At 40.0% G+C, this 21,887-nt stretch overlaps 1 protein-coding gene across 1 annotated transcript in view; it reads right to left on the reverse strand.

Annotated features, from left to right (window-relative positions):
- The window catches only part of LOC117811765 (protein bicaudal C homolog 1-like), a 71,480-nt gene that overhangs the window by 4,280 nt on the left and 45,313 nt on the right, over positions 1-21,887 (reverse strand). The window contains exons 7-20 of the mRNA XM_034682228.1: positions 18,506-18,688; positions 16,083-16,334; positions 14,414-14,545; positions 11,149-11,359; positions 8,261-8,416; positions 6,465-6,640; positions 6,193-6,334; positions 4,558-4,711; positions 3,985-4,144; positions 3,845-3,884; positions 3,101-3,255; positions 2,733-2,889; positions 2,073-2,236; positions 198-297 (exon numbers count right to left, since the gene is read on the reverse strand). Coding sequence (XP_034538119.1) covers positions 198-297; positions 2,073-2,236; positions 2,733-2,889; positions 3,101-3,255; positions 3,845-3,884; positions 3,985-4,144; positions 4,558-4,711; positions 6,193-6,334; positions 6,465-6,640; positions 8,261-8,416; positions 11,149-11,359; positions 14,414-14,545; positions 16,083-16,334; positions 18,506-18,688 — 2,182 coding nt within the window. The remainder of the gene's footprint in view (positions 1-197; positions 298-2,072; positions 2,237-2,732; positions 2,890-3,100; positions 3,256-3,844; positions 3,885-3,984; positions 4,145-4,557; positions 4,712-6,192; positions 6,335-6,464; positions 6,641-8,260; positions 8,417-11,148; positions 11,360-14,413; positions 14,546-16,082; positions 16,335-18,505; positions 18,689-21,887) is intronic.

Below are 21,887 nucleotides of genomic sequence, written 5' to 3' on the forward strand. Positions count from 1 at the left end.
CCAATTTGTGAGAAGTGCCTTCAGGAGCGAGCTGGCAGGACGAGGCTCCAGCTGCAATCTGTGATTATCTGCACTGACCACCAAGAGACAGCGGTGGCCATTTGTAGATAACTCTGCACGAATGTACATGTTCATTAGTGGTGAAGAAAAAAATAAAATATTAATGCAAAAAAAATCATTGGTTGCATTATTAATACCTGAGATGGCAAGCAGCATTTTCCTGCGGGCCCCAAAGGTGGTGATGCCCAGTTCCTTCAGGTCCTGGTCTGTTAGAGTCAGGAATGTCTGTAGATCAATCTGTAAGACACAACAAATCTATTAAAAATGAAACTTTTTGAACATTAATCATCAGTGAGGAAATATTTCAGAACCTTTTTCCAGCCTCACTTTTGTTTCAGGGTGATGCTTTGAGCTAAAAATTCAAGCATTTTAGCTTGCCTAACATGCTCAGCACGCAGAACATGACCATGCTTTCATGCAGATGTAAAGTACTAAGTTGATGATCATCATAATTGTCCATGTTATCAAGCTAGTTCTTCTGAAAAGGCAAAAGTTTTGCAGATATTTGGCATGAACTGTACAAAACATGGATGTGGTCTCAGTGACATCACCCATTTGTTTCTGAAGTGTTTTTTTTTTAAGTCCAGCATTAATGGTTGCCATATTGGAAATGCAGAATCAACCTAGCTTATGGTCGACCTAACAAGAGGCTGAGAAGCAGAGTTGAGGTGGGACTTTGGCTCCCTGACTAACAGCTACAATGTGCCCACCTCTCAGTCAAGTCAGCCACACCCTTACTATTGTCTAATTATGCAAAACTGGAAGCCCCAATATCCCTCATTATACTGTGTATAAATAGATAAATGGGCTGTTCAGACCAACATTATATTTTGCACCAGGTTGTAAACATGTTTTAAAAACTGGCATTTGAAGATGGATGTTAAAGTGACTTCCTGGGCCTTTGGAGGCAGTCTCAAGTGAATACTCCAGAAACTGTTTTTACCACTTCTGAATTGGCTTATTTTTTCAACACTGTAGGTTGCCTCTTATTGTTTGGTCATGACTCAACTCAACTTTATTTATAAAGCACTTTTCATACATATAAACATGCAGCCCAAAGTGCTTCATAAAATAATCAGAGAGACAGAGAACAACAGCAATGGTAAAATTATAAGAGTCATGATTATAAATAAAATACTTAAAAATAAAATGAATCAACACAGTAAAATTAATAGGATAAGTAAGAGTGGAAAGAAAATATAAAAATAAGGTAGTGTTGACAAGATCAGATGAATACAAGAGAAATAAACAGCTAAATAGATAATCAAATAAGATAAAAAATGTTAAAGCAATGATTCAAATAATAATGCAGTCCAGGGCTAAAAATAAATGACTCCAAATTAAAAGCTAGATTAAAAAGGTAAGTCCTTCTGATGTCCAGAGGCAGAGAGTTCAATAGTTTTGGTGCATAAAAACAGATAGCCCTTTGGCCAGTGCCTGTGTGAGACACACGAGGAACATTTAAAAAGGACGCATTCGAGGACCCTAGTGATCGAGCTGGAACATGAAATGACAGGAGATCTGTGATGTATGGAGGAGAAAGGCTGTTAAGAGCTTTAAAAACAAGTAAAAGTACTTTAAAATCAATTCTAAAAGAAACCTCAAGTGTTTGATGTATTCTAATCTTAACCATATGATTGTGCTAAAGTGAACAATTAAAGGATATTAGACATTATTCTCTGGGAATCCTTGAATGCACTTATCAAATTTGATCAATATACACCTATTAGCTGCCTATTAACAACACATCTAAAGCTCATGGTGGTGATGGAAGAGATATAAAGGAGTCCATTGTAAGGATCATCCTCTGTAGGGTACGGGCATCAGAGCAAAATCACATGGCCATCTCTCCAGTAGATGTTACATTTCTATCACGAGAACACTAGTGTTGCCAAAAAGTGTTATTTTCTTTTGCAATTTTGGAAAATGACAAATCCCATCATCAGCTTCAGAGTCTCTATGTCAAAGTCATAGCACTGGTGGATGAATTGGTTCTTTTTTGTTTTAACTACCTCTTGTTGCTGGAAGACGTCCGTGTATTTCCCCAGGCCCAGCTTGCTGAACAGCTCAGGCAGGTCCGAGCCCTTCAGAGACGAGTTCAGGCTGCAGCCGTTGCTGCCAGTTACCGAAGAGATGCAGTCCATGTAGTTACTGCTGCTGAGGTAATGCTCTGCAGCTGTCCATGCAAAAGAATACGCCAAAACCCACACATACATACATAATCATTAGAAATTGTAATGTAAACCAAAAAGCAGTGATAGTTACATTATTTGAGCTTTAAAAAACACTCAGTCAAAATGTTTGGCATACAGTGATAACACCATTTTTAATGAGTCAACGCTGTAAACAAACAAATCAGGTTTTTGAGACGAAAGTGGTTCCCTTTTTCACGCACTAGACTACTACAAGAGCCAGATTCAGAGGTGTCTCTGAGTGTAGAAGCAAGGGGGGTTGTTGCTGAATTTCAAAAACATGTTTTCTTTTGAGTCGATGGTGTTTCACAAAACAAAAAACAAAAAAACAAGAGAAAAAAAGTCGTTTTCATGGCATTAAATATTACCATTTGCTTGTTCAAGACCCCTAAACTTTGAGTTGACAACTTTTATGCTTTAGAATGATCAGATCTTGTTGATCCCTGTAGCTCAGATATGACAAACCTAAATTGAACTGACCAGATTTGTTCTGCTTCCTCTTCGGGCTGCTGACAGCGGAGGGAAACTCGGCGTGACTCGGCAGGCCGTTACCATTCCTCTCTCGCCAGTTGTCGGAGTCACTGCCGTTCCCGATGCCTTCCCTGCTGCTGGATCGAGACAAAGACAGCGGGGAGCCCTGAGAGAGAAAACAAAGACAGACAGTCTAAATATTTAGCAAGGATTGCTGGACGCCTGCTGAGTTCTGAATGACAAGTGCATCTCAACATAGGTACAAAAACACTGCTGTACACTGTTAGATAAATAGATAGTCTGTAACACACACGATCACTTTTTCACACCAAAGATGACAAGACAGGTGAACACTGTTATTGTTTGTTATTTCTCACCTCGTAGGTGGTGCTCATGCTGGGCTTGTATGGAACATGATTGGCTCTCCTCAGCTCCTTGATGGTCTCAGCTGGCATGGACTTTGAGAAGCCCAGACCACTCCATGTGTTGGTTGGAGTCCGCACCTCTGTCACCACGGGCTTCTTTAACATAGCTGTGTAAATACAGACATTTATTAACACACACATAAACCTGGACAGAGAAATTACCCAAAAATATTTAATGAATACAGTTAAAATGTACGAAAGCCCTGAGCAGACATACATTCTATTGATTTGGTTGTCCTGTGTTAAAGGATTTCAGCTGTTTTCTTCAGATTTTAACTTGTTTTTCTCATAATCTCTGAACAACAAAGCTCGTGTCCAGTTATAACAGATGGATTTATCTCATTATCAAGACATAACAAGGCTTATTTTCTGGAGATCTAGACAGCTAAACAATATGTTGGGCACTGTGATAGGCCAAACACAATGACTTAAAGGAAAATCACAACAGCAAATCACAATTAGATAAAAAAATAAATAAAAACTAGAAAAAAATCCACTTCTGGGCCACCACATTTCCCCCGTCTTTCATATGTCATATATCCTTGAGGTCTTACTTTATCCATACGTTTTTGTATGCTTGAATAGCCCTTGAAATAAATGCAATCCTAGACCCACTAAGGATCACATTCAGTGGTTGTAAGTTACACATTTTGGTCATTTCTGAGAATATTTGAAAAGACAGGAATGTAAACTTACCTTTTGTTGCCAACAGCTTTTTCTGTTCATAGTCAAATGCCTGAAGGGAGAGAAGATAGTTTCATTACTTTATTACTCAATTTACCTCTTAAAGGTGTGTTTTTTGTGTGTGTCGTGTGTCTGTTTGAGTGTGTGTGTACCTGCATGTTGGCAAAGGATGCCTGTGGAGCCAGTCTGATCCTCTCCCTCTCGTTCTGCTGTGCCGCCCTTTCAGCCGCCCTCTCGCTCCCTGGTGCCCTCTTATCCGCCACAGGGCTGTCTGACGAGCTGGATTCGGCGTCCGAGAGGAGACAGTCGGAGCTGTTGTGAATACGCAGAAAGACGTTTTTTGAATAAATGCTGAAAAACCAAAAAGGGCACAAAAAGTTATTTTACCATCTACATGACTTTGACCTCATCTCGTTGTCTTCTCACTTTATCATTTTGGCTGTTTGTTTCCAGCTCATCAGGTTTTAAATTCAGGTTTAAATCTTGGTTGGTTATTCTAATGATCAAAAAATTGAAACCTTAATATGGTATCAACTAATTCCTAACTTTAAATAATACCATCTGTATGCTCTGGTTTTATTCGACTCCGGCAGTCCTTGTTGGTCCCTGAAGACACAGGGAAAGTGATAGCCCCACAATGTAACAGCATGAGCTGTAAATGATCTCAGTGTTCATACTAAACAGTAACAAGACAAGCTGTAAATGATTTCTGGACTTAAACATACTGTAGATGGGAGTTCTTGGTGCCCTGCAGGAGCTCCACAGCCTGCCGTTTCCCTGACGACGTCTTGCACGAAGCCAGCATCTGTTTCAGCTCGCTCCCATTGGCTGAGTGTGAGGGGCTTCTGGGCATGCCCACTTCCACGAATGTGTCAGAGCCTAAAGGAAGCAAGCATATTTACATTTTACAGCTATCATCTGTCTGTCTGCAAGGAAAATACACAACACTGACAACTCAACATCATGTTTCATTTTTAAAATTTTTATTTCAGAGATGCACAGCCTGTTGTCAGCAGTGCCTGCATCACTCAGTGTAAAGGAGAGTGTGCAACTTGGAGAGCATATGTATGGGTGCATGCGTTGAAGTGTGACAAGTCTCAGCTGAATCCAGGATTAATTAAAAACGCAGCAGCAGTAATTATAGTGCTTTTCCCGCTGTTACTCTACTTTCAGGCTGACAGAAACCTGCTCTGTGCAGCAGGAAGTGCTACACTGAGCCATAACGAAGAGTCGAGTCAGAGTGGGCGAGCCAGTCCAAACACATTCTGGGACACAGGAGGAGGTGAGGGAGGGAGAAGAAACCTTACTGAGATGCACCACATTGGGGGAGAACCAGCTCAGAAAACAGCGGGGAAAAACGAGACGCGTGAGAGTGCAAGTTGGAGGGGAAAACCGCGAGTGTAAGGCGCAGAGGAAATGAGGGCCTTTCTGAACCGCGAGGAGACCAGCAGTTAATCTGTCTCCGTTCCAGCACAATAAATGTAGTCAGAGGCGGCGTGAGGTTAGCAGGACAGAACAGAGAAAAGGAATAAGTTCATTCAAGGCACTTTCAAGGCAAAGTGGGTTTAAGGGTTGCATAAATCTCAAATGGACATTTATGTTAGGTTTGCAAGGCGGAGGTCCAGCAGCGTCAATAACATTAAAAAGCGCAAAAATTCTGTCCATTTGAGGTCAGAAAAACACATAAATCACACAACTTTAAGTGTGTCTCTCTCACATAACAGACTAATAATAGGGCAATGCTCCTTCTAAAGCAACAACTCACTTCCTAAACATCTGATATTGCAAATACAGTATCTACTAAATATATCTTTAAACACATGGCCAAAGAAAATGGTTGGGAATAGAGGTTTCATTCAGGAGTGGAAACTACTTAAAACACTTAGATGTTCAGTATTGAGGGTCAAAAGGTTAGGAAGATGTTTCAGATGATGGCATGAGGTTGGAATGTCAACCTTATAACTTGCAAATGTGTAGAGAATAGGTTTAACATTTGGGTGGGAACCTTAACCTTCTACTACGAGCCTCTGCTTGTAATACACATACCCATGATACCTCGGATGCTGTATTTTACACTGTATAACACACTGTATTTTTGGTTAATACAGACATCATGATCATAACTCTTGGGGGCCTTCCATAGACAAAAGATGCAATTAATATATTCAATTTTTAGAGAAATTTGTAGATTTTTAATCTCAATGATTTTTTTTCCAAATGTTCATTAAATAAAAGAAAAAATATTTTGATTATCTGAAAAAAAAAGAAAAGAAAGAAAGACAGCCATGTGTAGAGGAGTTTCATAACAGTTTGCATAAATCACGCTAAGTGACTTTCTTTGTGATACTCGGTAGCAGTACCTTCATCCTGGCTGGACTTGCTGGACAGCGGTTCTGATGGATTGTGTCCGCTGGCTTCCTGGACCGAGTCACAAGGTGCTGGACTCAAAACAGTTTCAGCAAGTGACGCTGTTGCTATCCTTCCGTAGACTGAGCCAGGATGCTACACAATGCATGCATGGACACACACACACAGCAGAAAATATATCAAAGACAAAAAAGATTTGGTGAAAAATAAATCAAACAGAACTCAAAGTCGTGCATAGTCATGCACAGTTTATAAATAAGCCAACCTTGACATGTCCGTTAAGAGTGCAGGGGCCCTTAGCGCATTCAGGGACCCCGTTGGCTTGCTTGTCGATGGGAGCGAGGCCTGGGGGAGGGGATGGAGTACTCTGTGTGTAACCCTGCAGGATGCTGCTCAGGGTGGCCTGGGTCGCAGGGTGCAGCATGAGCTGAGAGGAGAAGCCTGAAGAGGTAACAAGGGAAGACTGGAGCATCAACAATACTGACATTTTAGACGTTCACGCGAGCCGTTGTACAATTAACCTGTCTGTTTGTCTATCCATCCAATCTTTTTGTTTCAAACACTTTGACATAAAACCATTCAATATTTAGGTGTCTGGTACTTTGACCTTCAGGCAAGATGTAGCAAACAAATAAAATACTTAACTAATTTAGTATTACTTCCTGTATTATTGCTGACCATTTATGGTTTAAAATAGGGTATATTCTTTGACTTGCAGACTTCAGCCCCAACCATACATTGCCTTAAGTGACATTATTGAGTCAGTTTATCGGACTCAACACTGTTTGATTTTTGATTTACAAAGGTTCTATACATTGACTGTGTATAAATATGGACAACATGCCTCGATCTCCTCCCATTGTAAAAAAAGAAGAAGCCAAAATATCCCCACACTAGGCACAGATATATTGCGCTGGTGACATACTTTGTAGCTAAGACATAAGTAATCTGTCGTGTTGAGCTGAGGACCTGATGTCACACTGCTTCTGCAGGTCAGCACAGTCTATAGCAGAACAGATTCTCATGTTAATTTAACGCAGACACTCATGATTATGGAGGGTTCAATGACTCCTGCGTTAGTCTTAGTTACATTGTCTCTCGGCCTTCTGCCTAATCTTTGCTGAGGAGCCTAATTTGTTGGTAATGAAAACACATTCTCTCTTTTTAACACCTACAGTAATAACTAATGGAAAGTAAAGCTCTAGGAAAAAAATGTACATTTGCTTATAAATCAGCATGACCAGAAACCAGGTTTAGGAAAAACTTGACATGTATTTTAGTTTTCAAGAGGTACCTGTGTCCCATCTGTTATCATGAAGGAGGTTGTGTATTATTATTTTCATTATTTATTATATATTTTTTCATTATTTTAACCATTATGATTTGAATCATTGCTTTAACATATATTTATATTATTTAATTATCTATTTATTTCTTGTATTCATCTGATCTTGTTAATGCTACCTTATTTTTTAATTTTCTTTCCACTATTACTTATTTTATTAATTTTACTGTATTGATTTCATTTTATTTTTAAGTATTTTATTTATTATCATGCCTTTTATAATTTTACCATTGCTGTTGTTTTCTGTCTCTGTTATTCTGTGAAGCATTTTGGGCTGCATGTTTTTATGTATGAAAGGTGCTCTATAAATAAAGTTGAGTTGATTTGAGTTGAGTTGAGTTGAGTTGAGTTGAGTTGAGTTGAGTTGAGTTGAGTTGAGTTGAGTTGAGTTGAGTTGAGTTGAGTTGAGTTGAGTTGAGTTGAGTTGAGTGTGGCTTATGACATACTGCAGCCAGTCAGAAGAGGGAGCTCTAAATATTTTGGCTTCACTTGGGAGAAGGGTTGTGCCTTCCACTTTTACACAGTCTATGGTTCTTTACAACTGTTTTAACATTTAAAGAAATTGTAAAAAAAATGGAAGGATAAAGTGTTTTGAGTTCTTCTGAACTTTAATTTAAACAAAGGCTTTTTTCTGCCCTCAAAATGACATTTGTTAAAAATACCTTCAAGAACCACCTACCAGTACAAAGAAAAGAGAACCTGTGGCGTGTACTAACCTTGGGTGCTGGTGAGTGAACTAGGCCACAGGGAGGGTGTGGGGGTGCTGGGGCTCGGGGTCTGCAGGGGGCTCATGGATGAATTTAAGCTGTTGAGGACGGCGTTTGGGACGGCAGAGTTTGTGAGGGAGTGGGCTGCCGCTGCACCCAGGAAACCTAAGAAGAACAGAAAGGAATGGAGAGGAAAAAGTATAGAACAAGAGATCAGTGGTGGTCCTGTCAGAGCATGGAGACATTTTTCAAGTTAATCACATGTTACACTACGGCCCTCAAAAAATTATCTTGGTCATCCTGCTATTTCTCTGGAATTCCATCAAACTGTCTTCAACCAGACAGCAAATGACAGAAAGAATTTTTAAATTTTCTACAAGGTCATGGATGCAGAAGCACGTATCTAGTGTCTCCTCATACCCGATAAAACCATGTTATTAAGAGCACCAACATTGTGGTGCTTGGTGTCTTTACCCAAACACAGTGTATGAAAACAGAAAGAAGCAGGTCTGTGGCTTTAACAAGGGGCTAGTTTGGCTCCAGGAATAAGGCCAGGGATTCCTCTGGCAGACTGGGCTGTAATCTGAGGAAGAGAAGCATGTAGAAATTACTAAAGGCCAGGATGTGGCCATCCACAGCTTCACCCCCGGGCCCCTGGGTTTAAAGGACACAGCAAGAAACTATTTGTACTCTGCTGGGACTTTATGGCCCATTGTTGTTTTAATGTGACCGATTTTTTAAATCTAATCCCCCCATTTCCTTTATTAGAGACTCAAGGACATAAAATGAAGGTTGTTTGAAACCTCATCAAAGTACAGAAATGTAAAAAAAAAAGAGCTACATCTTTGTTTGTATGGTTCTCAACACAATACAGTCCTGAATCAGTGTCCCCCTATCACATATGCACTTTAACTATTTTTCTGTATTTCTGATGGAAATATAACTTAACTTCTGCCATACTCATCTTTTTAAACATGTAAAGAAAGTATTTAAGAGATATATTTTAGATGTACAGCTTTCAGCAGCCTTTATATAAACAAAACAGTACAGCCTTTTATATACACAAAATGTAAGTATACCTAAACGTATGATACAGATCGTTTCTGATGCCTGCTGTCAGGGTTCATACACATTTCAATGACTTTTCCATGTCTTTAAAAAAAATAATGGCCATAGATTCTCTGAAAAATCTATGTAAAAGCAAAATAAGACTAAAATCCAGATCAAAGACTGCAGCTAAAAAAATGCTAGCCTTGCACTGGAAACCCCCTTACAGACTCACACGTACCCAGTGGCTGCAAACATTTTTGAGCCTAATACACTGCATGGAGTTGTCTGTAGCAAAAATGCATGGGGCTGGTCAGAAAACAATCCGAACCTGGACCTCTGCAGCTGCAGTGGCTAAAGACTAACTGGAATGAAGAATGTGTACTTATTTGTGACTTTTTGTTTATATACTTATTTATTCATTTATTTATGTTTTTTTTTCTTTTCTTTTCTTTACCTTGACCTACTGAACACAGAGAAGACTAGGGTATTACATACTGTACTAATGTATATACCTTAAGTAACAATGTAGAAGATCTTGCTGGGATAAGAGGGAGAGGGATGTTGCCATTTGGGGGGTAATTTTTCTAGAGGGGCGTTTAAAGAGAAATGCTTACAACCTGTTGCACTACTGCCTTTGAACTATGTCATGCCCATCTCTTTTTGAAATAAAAAACAATTGATTGCAAAAAAAAAAAAGCTGATCAAAAAGAACCACATTGTACCTTAAATAAATCTTGTGACAAGCTATGTGGTTTGATACAAAGTTAACATTTAGTTTTGTAATGCTGACACACCAGTACGATGTTCACAGAGCATACTTTGTCATACAGGTGTTTGTGAAGCAAATTTCCATGACTTTTCCAAAACTTTCTGGGTCTATTTTTTTTCCCGGAAATTCCTATTTTCAAATCCCATGACTTTCCCAGGTTTTTAGCCCTGTAACGCCAGCATGTACTTGTAGCCATGAGCTACAGTACGTCCTGTCAGCACATTTGGCTATCTGCTTTCAACATTGCTATAGAAGCATCACTCATGTCATCATTTAAATTCATTTTAAAAATTTCACTGGAATGAAAAACAATATAATACAACACTGTTAAAGTATCACAACAAAGAGAAAATCAGATAACTAGTGATAAATATTAATCCTGCAGTACAAGTCTTACCACGCAAGTCACCCTTGGATACAAAATAATCCTGACGTCTGTTCCAGTCTGAATTCTGTGCCTTCATGTTGACGTCAGTGCTTCAGAAAAACAAGCTCCTACATGAATATCGTCATCAATCATGCCATGATTCAAAAGGCCTGGTTACATCAAAGCAGCACGACTAAATTCCTATTGAAGTTATTTTCTGATGGTTGGATGATCAAAGGTTGGTACACACAGGATTCATTTCTTCAAATTCATACTATCATGGGGTTGCCAGCTCCGCAAACAAAACATGTCAAAGTACAGTGCATGATTAAAAGATGGGGCGATGACTCACGAGTCGTGATTCATGTGCATGTTCAGAGGATATTTGTTTTTTATTTTAAAATCACTTGCTCTCATTCAGTTAAGCAGGTGATAACAGGCTTGGAGAAGATGCGGCTTAGATAAATCTTTAAAGGATGAGCTGCTGGGAGACTCTGTGTCGAGTGTGCGGCTGCCACAAGACATAGATGACAGTGATGTATGAGGACATTAGTTCCTGCACAAAGATATTTCATCTCTAATGCATGTTGTGCAAGGGAAAAAACAGGGTCACTTTTAATCTTTCCTTGTGAATTTATCTTCATGGAAAAAAGAACAAAAATAAAACAAACGCAAGTAGAACTTTGTTAACAAGTAAGATGATGTGATTACCCAGATTGCTCAGCCCCAGGCCAGCTGAGGCCAGGATGTCCAGGCCAACGGGGCAGATGAGGGACGGGGACGGGCCATTGGTAGTGGGATTCAACGCCACAGAGGGTGAGGAAGAGGAGGACGACACCCCGTTGCTCTCCAGACCCAAGAGGAACTTCCGGGCTTCGTACATGTTCACTGCATTCCTCTCCACGCTCTTGACTATCACAGACTGAAAACAACAAGGAAAAAACATTAAATAAAGGAAAATTGGGGAGGAGGGAAGAGAGCAAAGGAGAGTTAAAAAGGAGAAGAGGGCAAAAGGCAAGAGGCAGTGGGGAGAGAGAGAAAGGCCCATGGGGAACGAGGGAAAGATATGATAGGGAATGTTGGCAGCAGATATAGGGAGTGAAAGGGAGGATGAGGGAGAGACAAACAAAGGGGAGGAAGGAAGAGGGAATTAAGGGTAGATTAGAAGAGTAAACATGGAGGCAGTGTGGGAGAGAGGAGAAGACATGAGAGCAACGTTTGAGAGAAAGCATGTCTTGAGCAATTTCACAACACACCGTATCATATCTAGCTGATGGATATGAGTTAAGAGAATATGAGGCAATAATAGTTACTCAATGACTTGTATGCTATGAGACATTGAATCAACATAAAGCAAATATATACTGAAGGTTTTAAATCAGAGGTGGAAATGACTAAATTTACCAGAAACTCTGCCCTTCATGAACATCAAACATAAATGAACGTGAGCACAAATCACGCCCTTGCTCTTTTGGTTCTGAAAAATGAATTCCAATAGCTGTCAGGCTCAAACACACATATATATACACATACACACCCTCCTTCATGCAGCCAGAAGCACAGAGGCTGCAGCATAGCATGTGGAGAAGCCTTTTGGATTAGTGCTGTCACCTCTTTAAAATGTTTAAGTGAAGGCTTCTTAAGAGGAGCTGGGCCGGGTCAGTGTTTACACTGGCACCTCAGCACCAGCTCCCACAAGCCTGTCTGGTTTGGGCACCAAGCCCTGGCTCAGGGTGGGACGTGGGCATCATCAAGAGACAGTCAGGACATGGCCAAGTGGTGAATTATGATTAGGAATACTATGTGTAATAGAGAAATAAAGCATGTTTGACATTAAAGTTTGGCTTTAAATATAACTCAAGCGCACCAAAATTACTGTTACAGGCTGCAAGACGAATTATAATATGGAAACGAAAAACACATTTCACTTAGGCTGAATCAACTGAGAGAAAAATATCCATATCTGAAATTTACTGCCCAATTTATAAAGAACGCATAAAAATCAGGCCTGTGAGATTTTTAGATGGAATAGCAGAGGGGTAGTAAAATGCCTTTACATTCACATTTATCCGGTGAAACGTGCAGCAGGCTGTGTGTAGAAGAGAAGGAAGACTGATTACCCCTGTGGTCAATTTGCCAAAACTCTTCTCAGTGCTTGTATGGGACAATTCCACAATGTAATGTTTTCTTTTGCAAATAGTGATAAAATGTGACAAGGTAATCTATAATTGATTTCAGTGCAATTCTGTGACATCTGAAAGTAATCAAAATTAAACAGTGGCCAATTTGTTTCCCTGTAGTTACTTGAACACAGCATGGTGTTTTCAAGGTAAAACTTTGGATACATTTTCTTTACTTAAGTGAAAACGGAGGTTGAAGAGAAAATGAAGGGAGGCTGGGCAATTATTTATCTTGATCATTCTATACTCTAAAATAGGCTGTTCAATAGTTAACTAAATAAACCACTAACAATTGCAAATTACATTGGCTGGGTTACTAGAATCAGTATTTCCTTCTTATTTACACATTTCTTCTAATCCAGAAACCTCTAGGATCCCAATTTACTAGCTAGCATGCTTTGAGCTAATTCAACACCAAAATGCTAACATACTAACAGTAATGATGCTAACTGGTTATACTATGTGAGTGCAAGCATTAGCTAAATCTCCTGTTAGCTGTCAGATATTTGATTCAGATCCCAAAAGAACTCCAAAGGTGCCTAAACTCTCAATCATGGGTATCAATTATTTATGCCTTGTTTCTTAGCATCAAAAATAAAACTACTCAAAGCCAAACTTTTAAAAATATTAATGCTTGAAAACAAATTGACTTGATTACAACTTTATTTAATAACAGGAGACATCAATGGGACAATAATTCACACCTACTTAGCCTATTACCCATCTGTTAGCATGAAAGAGGTAGGCTAATTGACTTATACTGTGGCCAGGGAGGGATTGAAAAGTTATAGCTTAATTTTTGGGGACTCTCCATATCTTTTTATACAGCCAATGTCTTACAGTATTGCCAACTTAGCGTCTTTGTCACTATATTTAGCGAGTTTTCAGACCCCTCTAGCGACTCTTTTTCAAAAAGCGATAAATCTACCGACTTTTTCTGGTGTTAAGGGAGACTTTTTGAGACTGACGTGAAAGCATGTTTCGATCTTTCTCTCCTCAACGAGCAGTGGATGCTGCTGTGAGTTCCTCCTAGCTGCATTCAGAGCAGGAGGCGTTTACCCCTCAGCATACAGACTGCAAATGTATCACGCATGTACGAAGAGACCGCTGGCTGATCCCGCCTACTGTCTCTTTTTGGTCCTTTTAGATAGTTAATGTAGATGGTATACAATAAACATGTAGAAAATGTTATGGTTGAAAAATTTCACGTTTTACTTAGATTTGTTTTAGGCTCCTAAGTTTAGTCATAATATATTGAGGGTGTTTCTTACTCTCTTTTTGTCTCTCCCTCTAAGTTACACGTCCCTCCTACAGCGTCCATTACAATTCAAATTATGAAAATTAAATTATGACGCCACTTAGTGACTTCTAGCGAGTTTCAGGACAGCCAATAGCTACTTTCCTCACTGAGGAGTTGGCAACACTGATGTCTTATACAATGTGTAAGCAAGCTAGCATCTGCTTCTTGGACAACAAACACAATAAATCTTCAAGTAGTTTGGAACTATAATAGTTTTACTGGTATTTTGTTGTGAGCTACAGTTTTGTTTTAATTTTCTGAATGACGTGGCAGACTAGCTAAGGCTAAAAATGTTGTGGCATTTTTTCCAACTAATTTTGATGCTAAATGAAAAGTCAAGGTCACCTGGAATGCATCCTCAGGGGAATAAGAATGTTTGTACCAAATTTATGACAAACCAGAGACGGATGGACTGACATTAACATCCATTGAGCCAAACCGCTAGCATAGCTAGCAAAACTTTCCATGCTGTGTGGGTGTAAACCTGGTGTCATACCTTGCTGGGCTGTTTGGGCTTTGGTTTGATGCTGATGAAGACGTCCAGCTGCTCCATTAGCGCCGTGATACATTGGGGCTCCACCTCAACGTCCTCTTTAATGTCAAACATTAAGACCAAAGGCAAGCAGCCCTGTGGAGGAAACACAAAATAAAAGTTTCTTATGCTAACTGCAGGCTAATATGCTTCACAGCCTGTAACATACATGTGTTTCTTTCTCATGGGCTATTTCTCATAACAGCAGTAAATTTCACTTTCATTTGCAGACCCACATGTTAGCTGTACCAATAAATACAAGATTCACTGCTGGATCCATCCCCACACTAAGCTGGGAAATTCCGCCAAGAGCAATCTGTTTTGCATGATCACCACCACAAGCACCACAGACATCTATATTTTGGGCAGAGTGCTGGACAGCGCTCCTATTGTGAGTGGGTGTAATTAGCAGCAGAGTATAGGGCCAGGCTGGCTCTGACAGGGCCTGAGATTGGAGCTGTAATCTACAGTCTGGCTGGAAGAGGCAAAATCACACAGTACGACTACCGAGAGCAGTACTCCTCTCCCCCTTCCTGTTTGTCCACTCCTGTTTTCTACTTTCAAAACAACAATCCCTTTTTTCCCCCAAATTTTCTTCTTTTTCAACCTCACATACAATCTTCTCTGCTTTCCATGCTTCTCTCCTCTCCAATTCTTCTGTCATACATCAACTTTATTTTAACTTTCTCACTCAGACAGACAGTGAGAGGCTCCATCTTGTATGTCCTAACAGAGAAAGTCATGTTTAGTCACTGCAACAATTTTGGCATTCGACAAAATTGTCTTTGGTGCCAAATGGGAGACCACAGACAAAGAGAAGGCAGCTCTGGCAGAATTACTGCCCTACATTATGGATCTACAAACAAAAAGCCAAAGCTGTTTACGGCTGAAATGCACAAGTCTTTAGCCAACAGTAATTAAACAGCTATCACTTTTACTTTTTACATGTTTTTCAAACACACATTTGATTATGTTCCTGGGTAATTCAGATAAGGGTAGCCTCAGTGGTTACAGGCAACAAACCAAGAATGACCACAAAGTATTTTTGACCAACAGAAATGTAAATGTGCTTCTTCTTAGTCCAGAGAGTAATGTTAATGCACTGGTATCTGAATGACAGAGAGGGCTGAAATTTAAGTCCACCAAAAATATGCAACCCAAACCATTACCATTAATGCCATTAAGGACAATCTGTTTACAGACAGGGCATTACCAAGTCCAACCAAGCTGATGCAAATGTGTGTTTATCCCACATGCAGGTATGTGGCTATAAATCCCATAGACGGACCTTGAATCAGCCACAAATTGTTGTTTAACAGGATATTTCAGCAGCATGAGCATTGCCAAGCAAACCTCTCCCAAGGCTTTTCAAAACCCCCAGAGGCAATCATGGTTTAGTTCTTTAACCCCATCCCAAACCTCACGCATCATTCACGCATAACATGATGATGTTAGTGAAACAATGACATCTATTATAGCTACCACACAGCATGTCAAATCTGTATATGTTAGGGATATACTGCCAATGCTCTTCTTTCACCACAAAAGGAAAGCTTAGCAGTTTAAAGAAATTATTTCCACCAGCAGAGGTAAACAAACAGAGCACACAAACACACATAAATGATGCACACACCATGAGGTACTGCCGTGCCAGGCAAACGGATTCAATGGTGCCCTGAATGTAGACTGTGGATTTCTTCTGGGGGCTGTTGGGATCTGGGAAGTGGATCTGGGCTCCTGTTCTCTGGGTAATGTGCTTGATATTGCTGCCATTGCGACCCTTCATGAAGAGGTGGTGCTGCGGTGCGATGTCCAGATGGGTGGTGACGGAGATGGTGCTCGCCAAGCTGCCGGCCAGGTGCTCTAAGAGAAGGGCAGTGCCTCTCTGAAGGAACAAGGATGACAAGGTTATTCAGTCAAATTCATAAATACATAGATCAACACATGTATCATAACTTTTTTATTTAGCGCACTTATTCAACCCAGCTGCTCTGTGACTGTAGACAAAGTGTAACTAAATAAACATCAGCATGTTTGGGAGCTACAACTGAGCTGTAACAAGTCATTAACGTTAGACTGTTTACCATCTCTGTTTGCATGTTACCTTTTGCCGTTCAGCATTAAACAGAAAGTAAAGTTGGAGCAGCATTTCTGCTTGATTGATAATCCACACCATCAAGAGACAATCAAAAACTATTAAATACAATTTTATAAGCGGGATAATTGTAAAATATTTTGGCCAAAGTGGTAACAAAAATAAAAATTGGACACTGAGAAATAATGTGAGAAAATCTAAAAACAGTACAAATAAAGTCCCATAAAGAGTTGGCAAAGAGTTGTTGTTAAATAGAGAAACTAAAACAATATTTCATCCAGAGCATCAGTCAGACCACGTAATTAACTTCACTATTCAAAAGGGGAGCAGGCGAGTTGCCCTGTTCCCAAAATAAACAGCAATGTCTTCTATATCCCCAATGGAAACTATTGTAATTTCCACTCCATCTGCTGTCCAGTTGAACAGTCTCATTCCTCGCTGTCTCTGCTATGCCTCTGCAAGCCATCACTTGGCCTTGTAAAGTAAGTCATTTCCAGTGTGCAGCAAGAACTCACACACTGTGGCCAGCATAACACAACAATCCACAGCGGTTTTGGCAATCCTCGAAGGGTCTCACACCACCACATAAAATAGCACACATATTCTCTAATCCTCCAGCCATTACTGGCACCAACCCATCCAGACTGACCCCTCAGACCTACCACACACTCTGCGAGGAGCTTCTGCATGTATGCATTTGCACATTTTAACTGTGCATAGAGAGCAGGAATGCATATACTGCTTTCCAAATGTAGTCTCTGTCAAAGAAAAAGGAGCTCCATATTTCTCAAACAGACTCTGAAGCTGGCAGGTATGATTTGGCAGAGATGAGGAGGAGGTTGCTTGGCAGCATCTAACTTTCTGTATCTCATATGCCAGTTTAAGAAATGCATTAATGAGTATAAACATTTATAAATATAAAGTATGTTCAAGCATAAACATGCTGCAGAATGGAAAAATTCTGAAAACCAATTTAAAATAAATATCTAACTCTGTGAGACCCTCAACCTCCTGGTCCAGTAGCAGGGCATCGTCCCCCGCCTACTGGAACGCTGACCCAGCAGCCTTCCAGATCAAGACATCAAGAATCTCTCTGCACTCTCCTGCCCCTGTGGTGCTGGAAGTAATGAGGCAGTTCATTCGAGAAAAGTGAGGAACGCTGACAGCGTTGGTGGGCTTTGACGTGGTGGAGCTCTGGGAACCTTTTTTTGGTCTGTGGCTGGCCATGTTGAATGGAGAAATGAGGGACGGTATTAACCTAAATATTATTACACTATCTCACACTTTGAGAGGAAACATAGTAGTGAGTGGGATAGATGAACCTACATTCTTTATATTTTGATCACGTAATGAATTTTGCTCGGAGGTGGATTGAAAATCTTGGGAAACTGATTTTTTTATGCTATTATTATAATCAGGGCCACTTTCAGGAAACAGACATAAAAAGATTTGTATAAAACGCAAATTAAAACATCTGTTCTAAAATAAAACTTTAAAACTACTTTGGTCAATTGATACCAAAGCATACTGCTTTTATTGAATTTAATCTAGCATTGAAGCAAAAAAATTGGCCGCTATTTTGAAGCTATCTTTGAGAATGAAGCAAACCACACAGATGTTCACTAATTAAGATCTGCTGTTAATTTTGTTTTAGTTGAAAAATGTGATCTCTTAAAATTTTGGGGAAGTTTCAAACAAAAGAATCCATGTTTTATTTCTTGTTTTCTAATATAGAACACATGATTAATCATGGAAATCCATAATAATTGCTAATAAAATATTTGCAGTTCGACCCTTTTCAGACATGGAGTTAGCTTTTCTTGAACTTAATATGGGATTTATTAAATTAGCTAAGCAGTCAACAGTACATATAGAAGTGAGAAGCCAAGCAATCAAAGCACTTATCGTTCCATTCACTGAACTGTCCAACAAAATCAACCAAAGAAAAGACCCCTCCTCACCTTGACTGCGTTGGCATTATTCTGTGAGCCGCGAACCACGCCGGTGGCTCTATAGAGGCGAGTCGGGGGCTTGAAGGAGACTGTGAGGTTGTAGGTCTGTGAGATGTGCTGCACCGTGGGGGAGCTCGGGTCGGACTGCACGATGGCTGGAAGCTCGAAAGACAGCACGAGGGGGAGCAGCTCCTGCAATATAGACGGACAGAAGGAGAGAGGATGAAATGAAGGTGAAATGGCAGTGACAGAAAACCTTTACTGACACATCACCACCACCACCTGCTACAATCTTAGAACCCATCAGCTATTGTCTGATGGCTATACAGCCTCTGGAGGTGAAGGTTATCTTTATGGGCATTCCAGGATGGCGAGCAATTAGCGATGAATGTCTTCCATTTGAAGCTTTGTTTCTGTGAGATGTATCATTTACAGTTAATTTAGCAATATGAGAAGCAACAGTATGCTCAGATCAGAAGTGAAACAAAACCCTCTGGATAAATGCTCTCGTTTTTAGGTTCATTAAATCCCCCAGAGTAGTGCCTGTTCATCGGTTTCTTGTGAGTCTCAGTTTTACTGCTAATTGTAAGTTACACAGAAGCTACACTCTGGCTTACTTTGGCGGTATGAAACCCAAAAAATATATAATGAAACTGGGATTTAATATAATTAACAGGCCTTAAATTCGCTTCAGTAGCAACATCATGATGCAGTTTTGTAAAAAATAAAAATGCAAGCTTTGTCAGGTCTGTCCTAAGAAGAGAAAACATTTTCAAAAATATTGTTTTTCTTCTCTAGAACAGATTGTTAGCTGCACTTGCATGCAAATATCTGTTTATAGAGATCAATATATTGTTGTTGGATTATCTCGGGTGGAGTTTAGATGCCATTACGGCAGAGGCTGCTGATGTTTGGTCAAACCCACTACTACAAAAGAAAACCAGAACACCTCTCAAAATGAAATCCAGATCTCTGGGAACAGACTGTTTAGACTCTGTTGATATGGCTTATGGCTGCTGAAATGCTGCAGTTATGTGAAGTTGAACTGATTATCATTATGCTGCCACTAATACTGCTGGAAGAAATTAAGGAAATGGAATGTAATAGAAAAGAGAACTGGCTTGGATCACTTCATGCATGCAGACTGATTTGGACTGTTTTGGCACCAGGTAAAAACAGAGTGATTTCTTTGTGAGTTGATGCAGAGACATAACAACCTCGCCTTAAGCAGAAGGTGGCAAAACTTTGCATGAGAATCTGTCAGCTCAAATAAATCCAGAGTTCATCAAAATGAGGTCAGCACTGCCAGCAAAGAGAAGAAGACAGCCTTTGTTGCATGACTTTCTGCTACAGTGGTAACACTCACAAGATTCATTTAAACATTATGGCTACACAGTCATTCAAACTATGGTTTAAAAATTCTGCTAAGCATCAGCGGTCTATGGCAGGTTCAGGCTCATGCATTAATTTTAAGTCACTGAATCAAACCACAGAAGCAGCAACAGACATCATCTTTCATCGTTGAAATCACGGCAGTCATTCAAACACAATAGATGCTGACAGGAAGGCCTCTCTTCACGAATACACATGCTTATGCATGCATGAGAGAGAAATCACAAGCACACACCCAAATACAGAAAAACTGAAGGGGAATGTACACACACACAGTCATACATAAGCAAATGAATACACACTCTCTTACACACACACACACACACACACACACACACACACACACACACAGTGTTATCCAAACACTGACTCTCAGGCAGAGTGCCACCATGGTTTTGGCTGCCAGTGAAGGGCAAGCAGCATGAATTGCTCTGACCAAAGAAATGCGTCCCTGATCAGTCCCATATGCGCTTGGCCTTACATTTATATCACGTTTCAGCACTCGCTCTCAGAGGGCTCGAGAAATGTAGGTCAGCGGCAAGGGAAACGCAAGAGAGGACAAGCCGAACAGCAGGAGTCAGGCGCTGAATGAAGAATAGACTGATTTTTATGGTGGAGCTGACCTCAGCTTTTTTTGAGAAGTCTACCTGGCAGATACAAGTTTCACATGTATTCAATCTGAAAGCGCTGCTAAAAGGCCTCAGTTCTTCTGACAGAGAGGGTGAGAGATGAAGATAAATGAAAATATCTTGGAGGTAAAGCAACTCGGCAGACTTTTCATCACCTACCCGTCAGCTCCACCTCCGAAAGCTTCAAGAAACCCCCAGAGAATCCATCACCTCAACAACCGCCTTGTTTTAGACTTACACAGATCTCCACCCAAGAAGGCCCTCAGAAATACAGTAGAAATACAGTAGACCTTAGAAGTCTACTCTGGTATGTCTTGGGGTTAAGGGGACATTACCTTCATCCCTAAAGCAGCTCTGGGAGAAGGAACAACAAAGCCATCTCTGTTTCTTTAGAGATGTTAGTAAGGGAGGATGTGGTCTAAAGGCCACCTACGACCAGGCACACATCACACGACATAATGTTGTGCACTGGCAACCTCAACAGAAGGGGGTAAAGACAGTAAAATAAACCAGCCTGACTCATGCATGTTAAATATTCCCCCATAGTTCCCCTTTTTAAAATACATTTACAAAGACCTCTTTCATATATTGGAGTTTTTTTTGTTGATAAGGCTTCACGCAAGTAGCTTAGCTCTGCAGCAATTTATAGGATAAAACAGAAACCTTTGTCATGTACTCCAGTTTAATACAGATGATAAGATTGAAAGAACCAACCAAGTCACTGAAAGAAAGAAAGTTAATGTATTGATGGGGGCTGGGGAGATGTGTGTTTGGTCCTAGCCTGGCCTTTGGACAACACCAACATACAACGTACTGTTATGCACTGCCAACTTCAACAATGAGGGTTAAAACAACTGAATAAAACATCTTTTCTTCAGTATTTTATGGTACGCTGCTTTCAAATAAAAAAATTTCCTTTTGTTTTCCTTTGTTAAAAATAATTTTGAAGGTACGGTTTGATATCTTAGAAATTTGTCTGCCACAAGAGTTTAGTGAGAAGACATCACAACTTTACTGTGTCGTATTTCTATCAAATTGGACAACTGGCATAGCTAAACATCTGTTGTACAAGTTAAAATGCTAACTTGTCCTTTTACATTCCTACTTTATGCATATCATAACTAGATATGAAACGTCAATTTGTAAGGATTAGTAGTTCTGGAAAGGCCTCTTCTACTCTTCTTAAACTTTATCTCAAGCACTTATTTTGATAGAAAATTTATTAAATTAGATTAGATTATAATTAATAATTTATAATTAGATTGTTGGTGCCTCTCTTCCCTCCCTCCATGACGTTTATCTTCCCGCCTCACCTGAAAAGCCCTGCGCATAGCAGGCGACCCCTCCCACCCGTCTCACAACCTCTTCAG

This window comes from Notolabrus celidotus, chromosome 4 (genome assembly GCF_009762535.1).
Source record: "Notolabrus celidotus isolate fNotCel1 chromosome 4, fNotCel1.pri, whole genome shotgun sequence".
Classification (NCBI taxonomy): domain Eukaryota; kingdom Metazoa; phylum Chordata; class Actinopteri; order Labriformes; family Labridae; genus Notolabrus; species Notolabrus celidotus.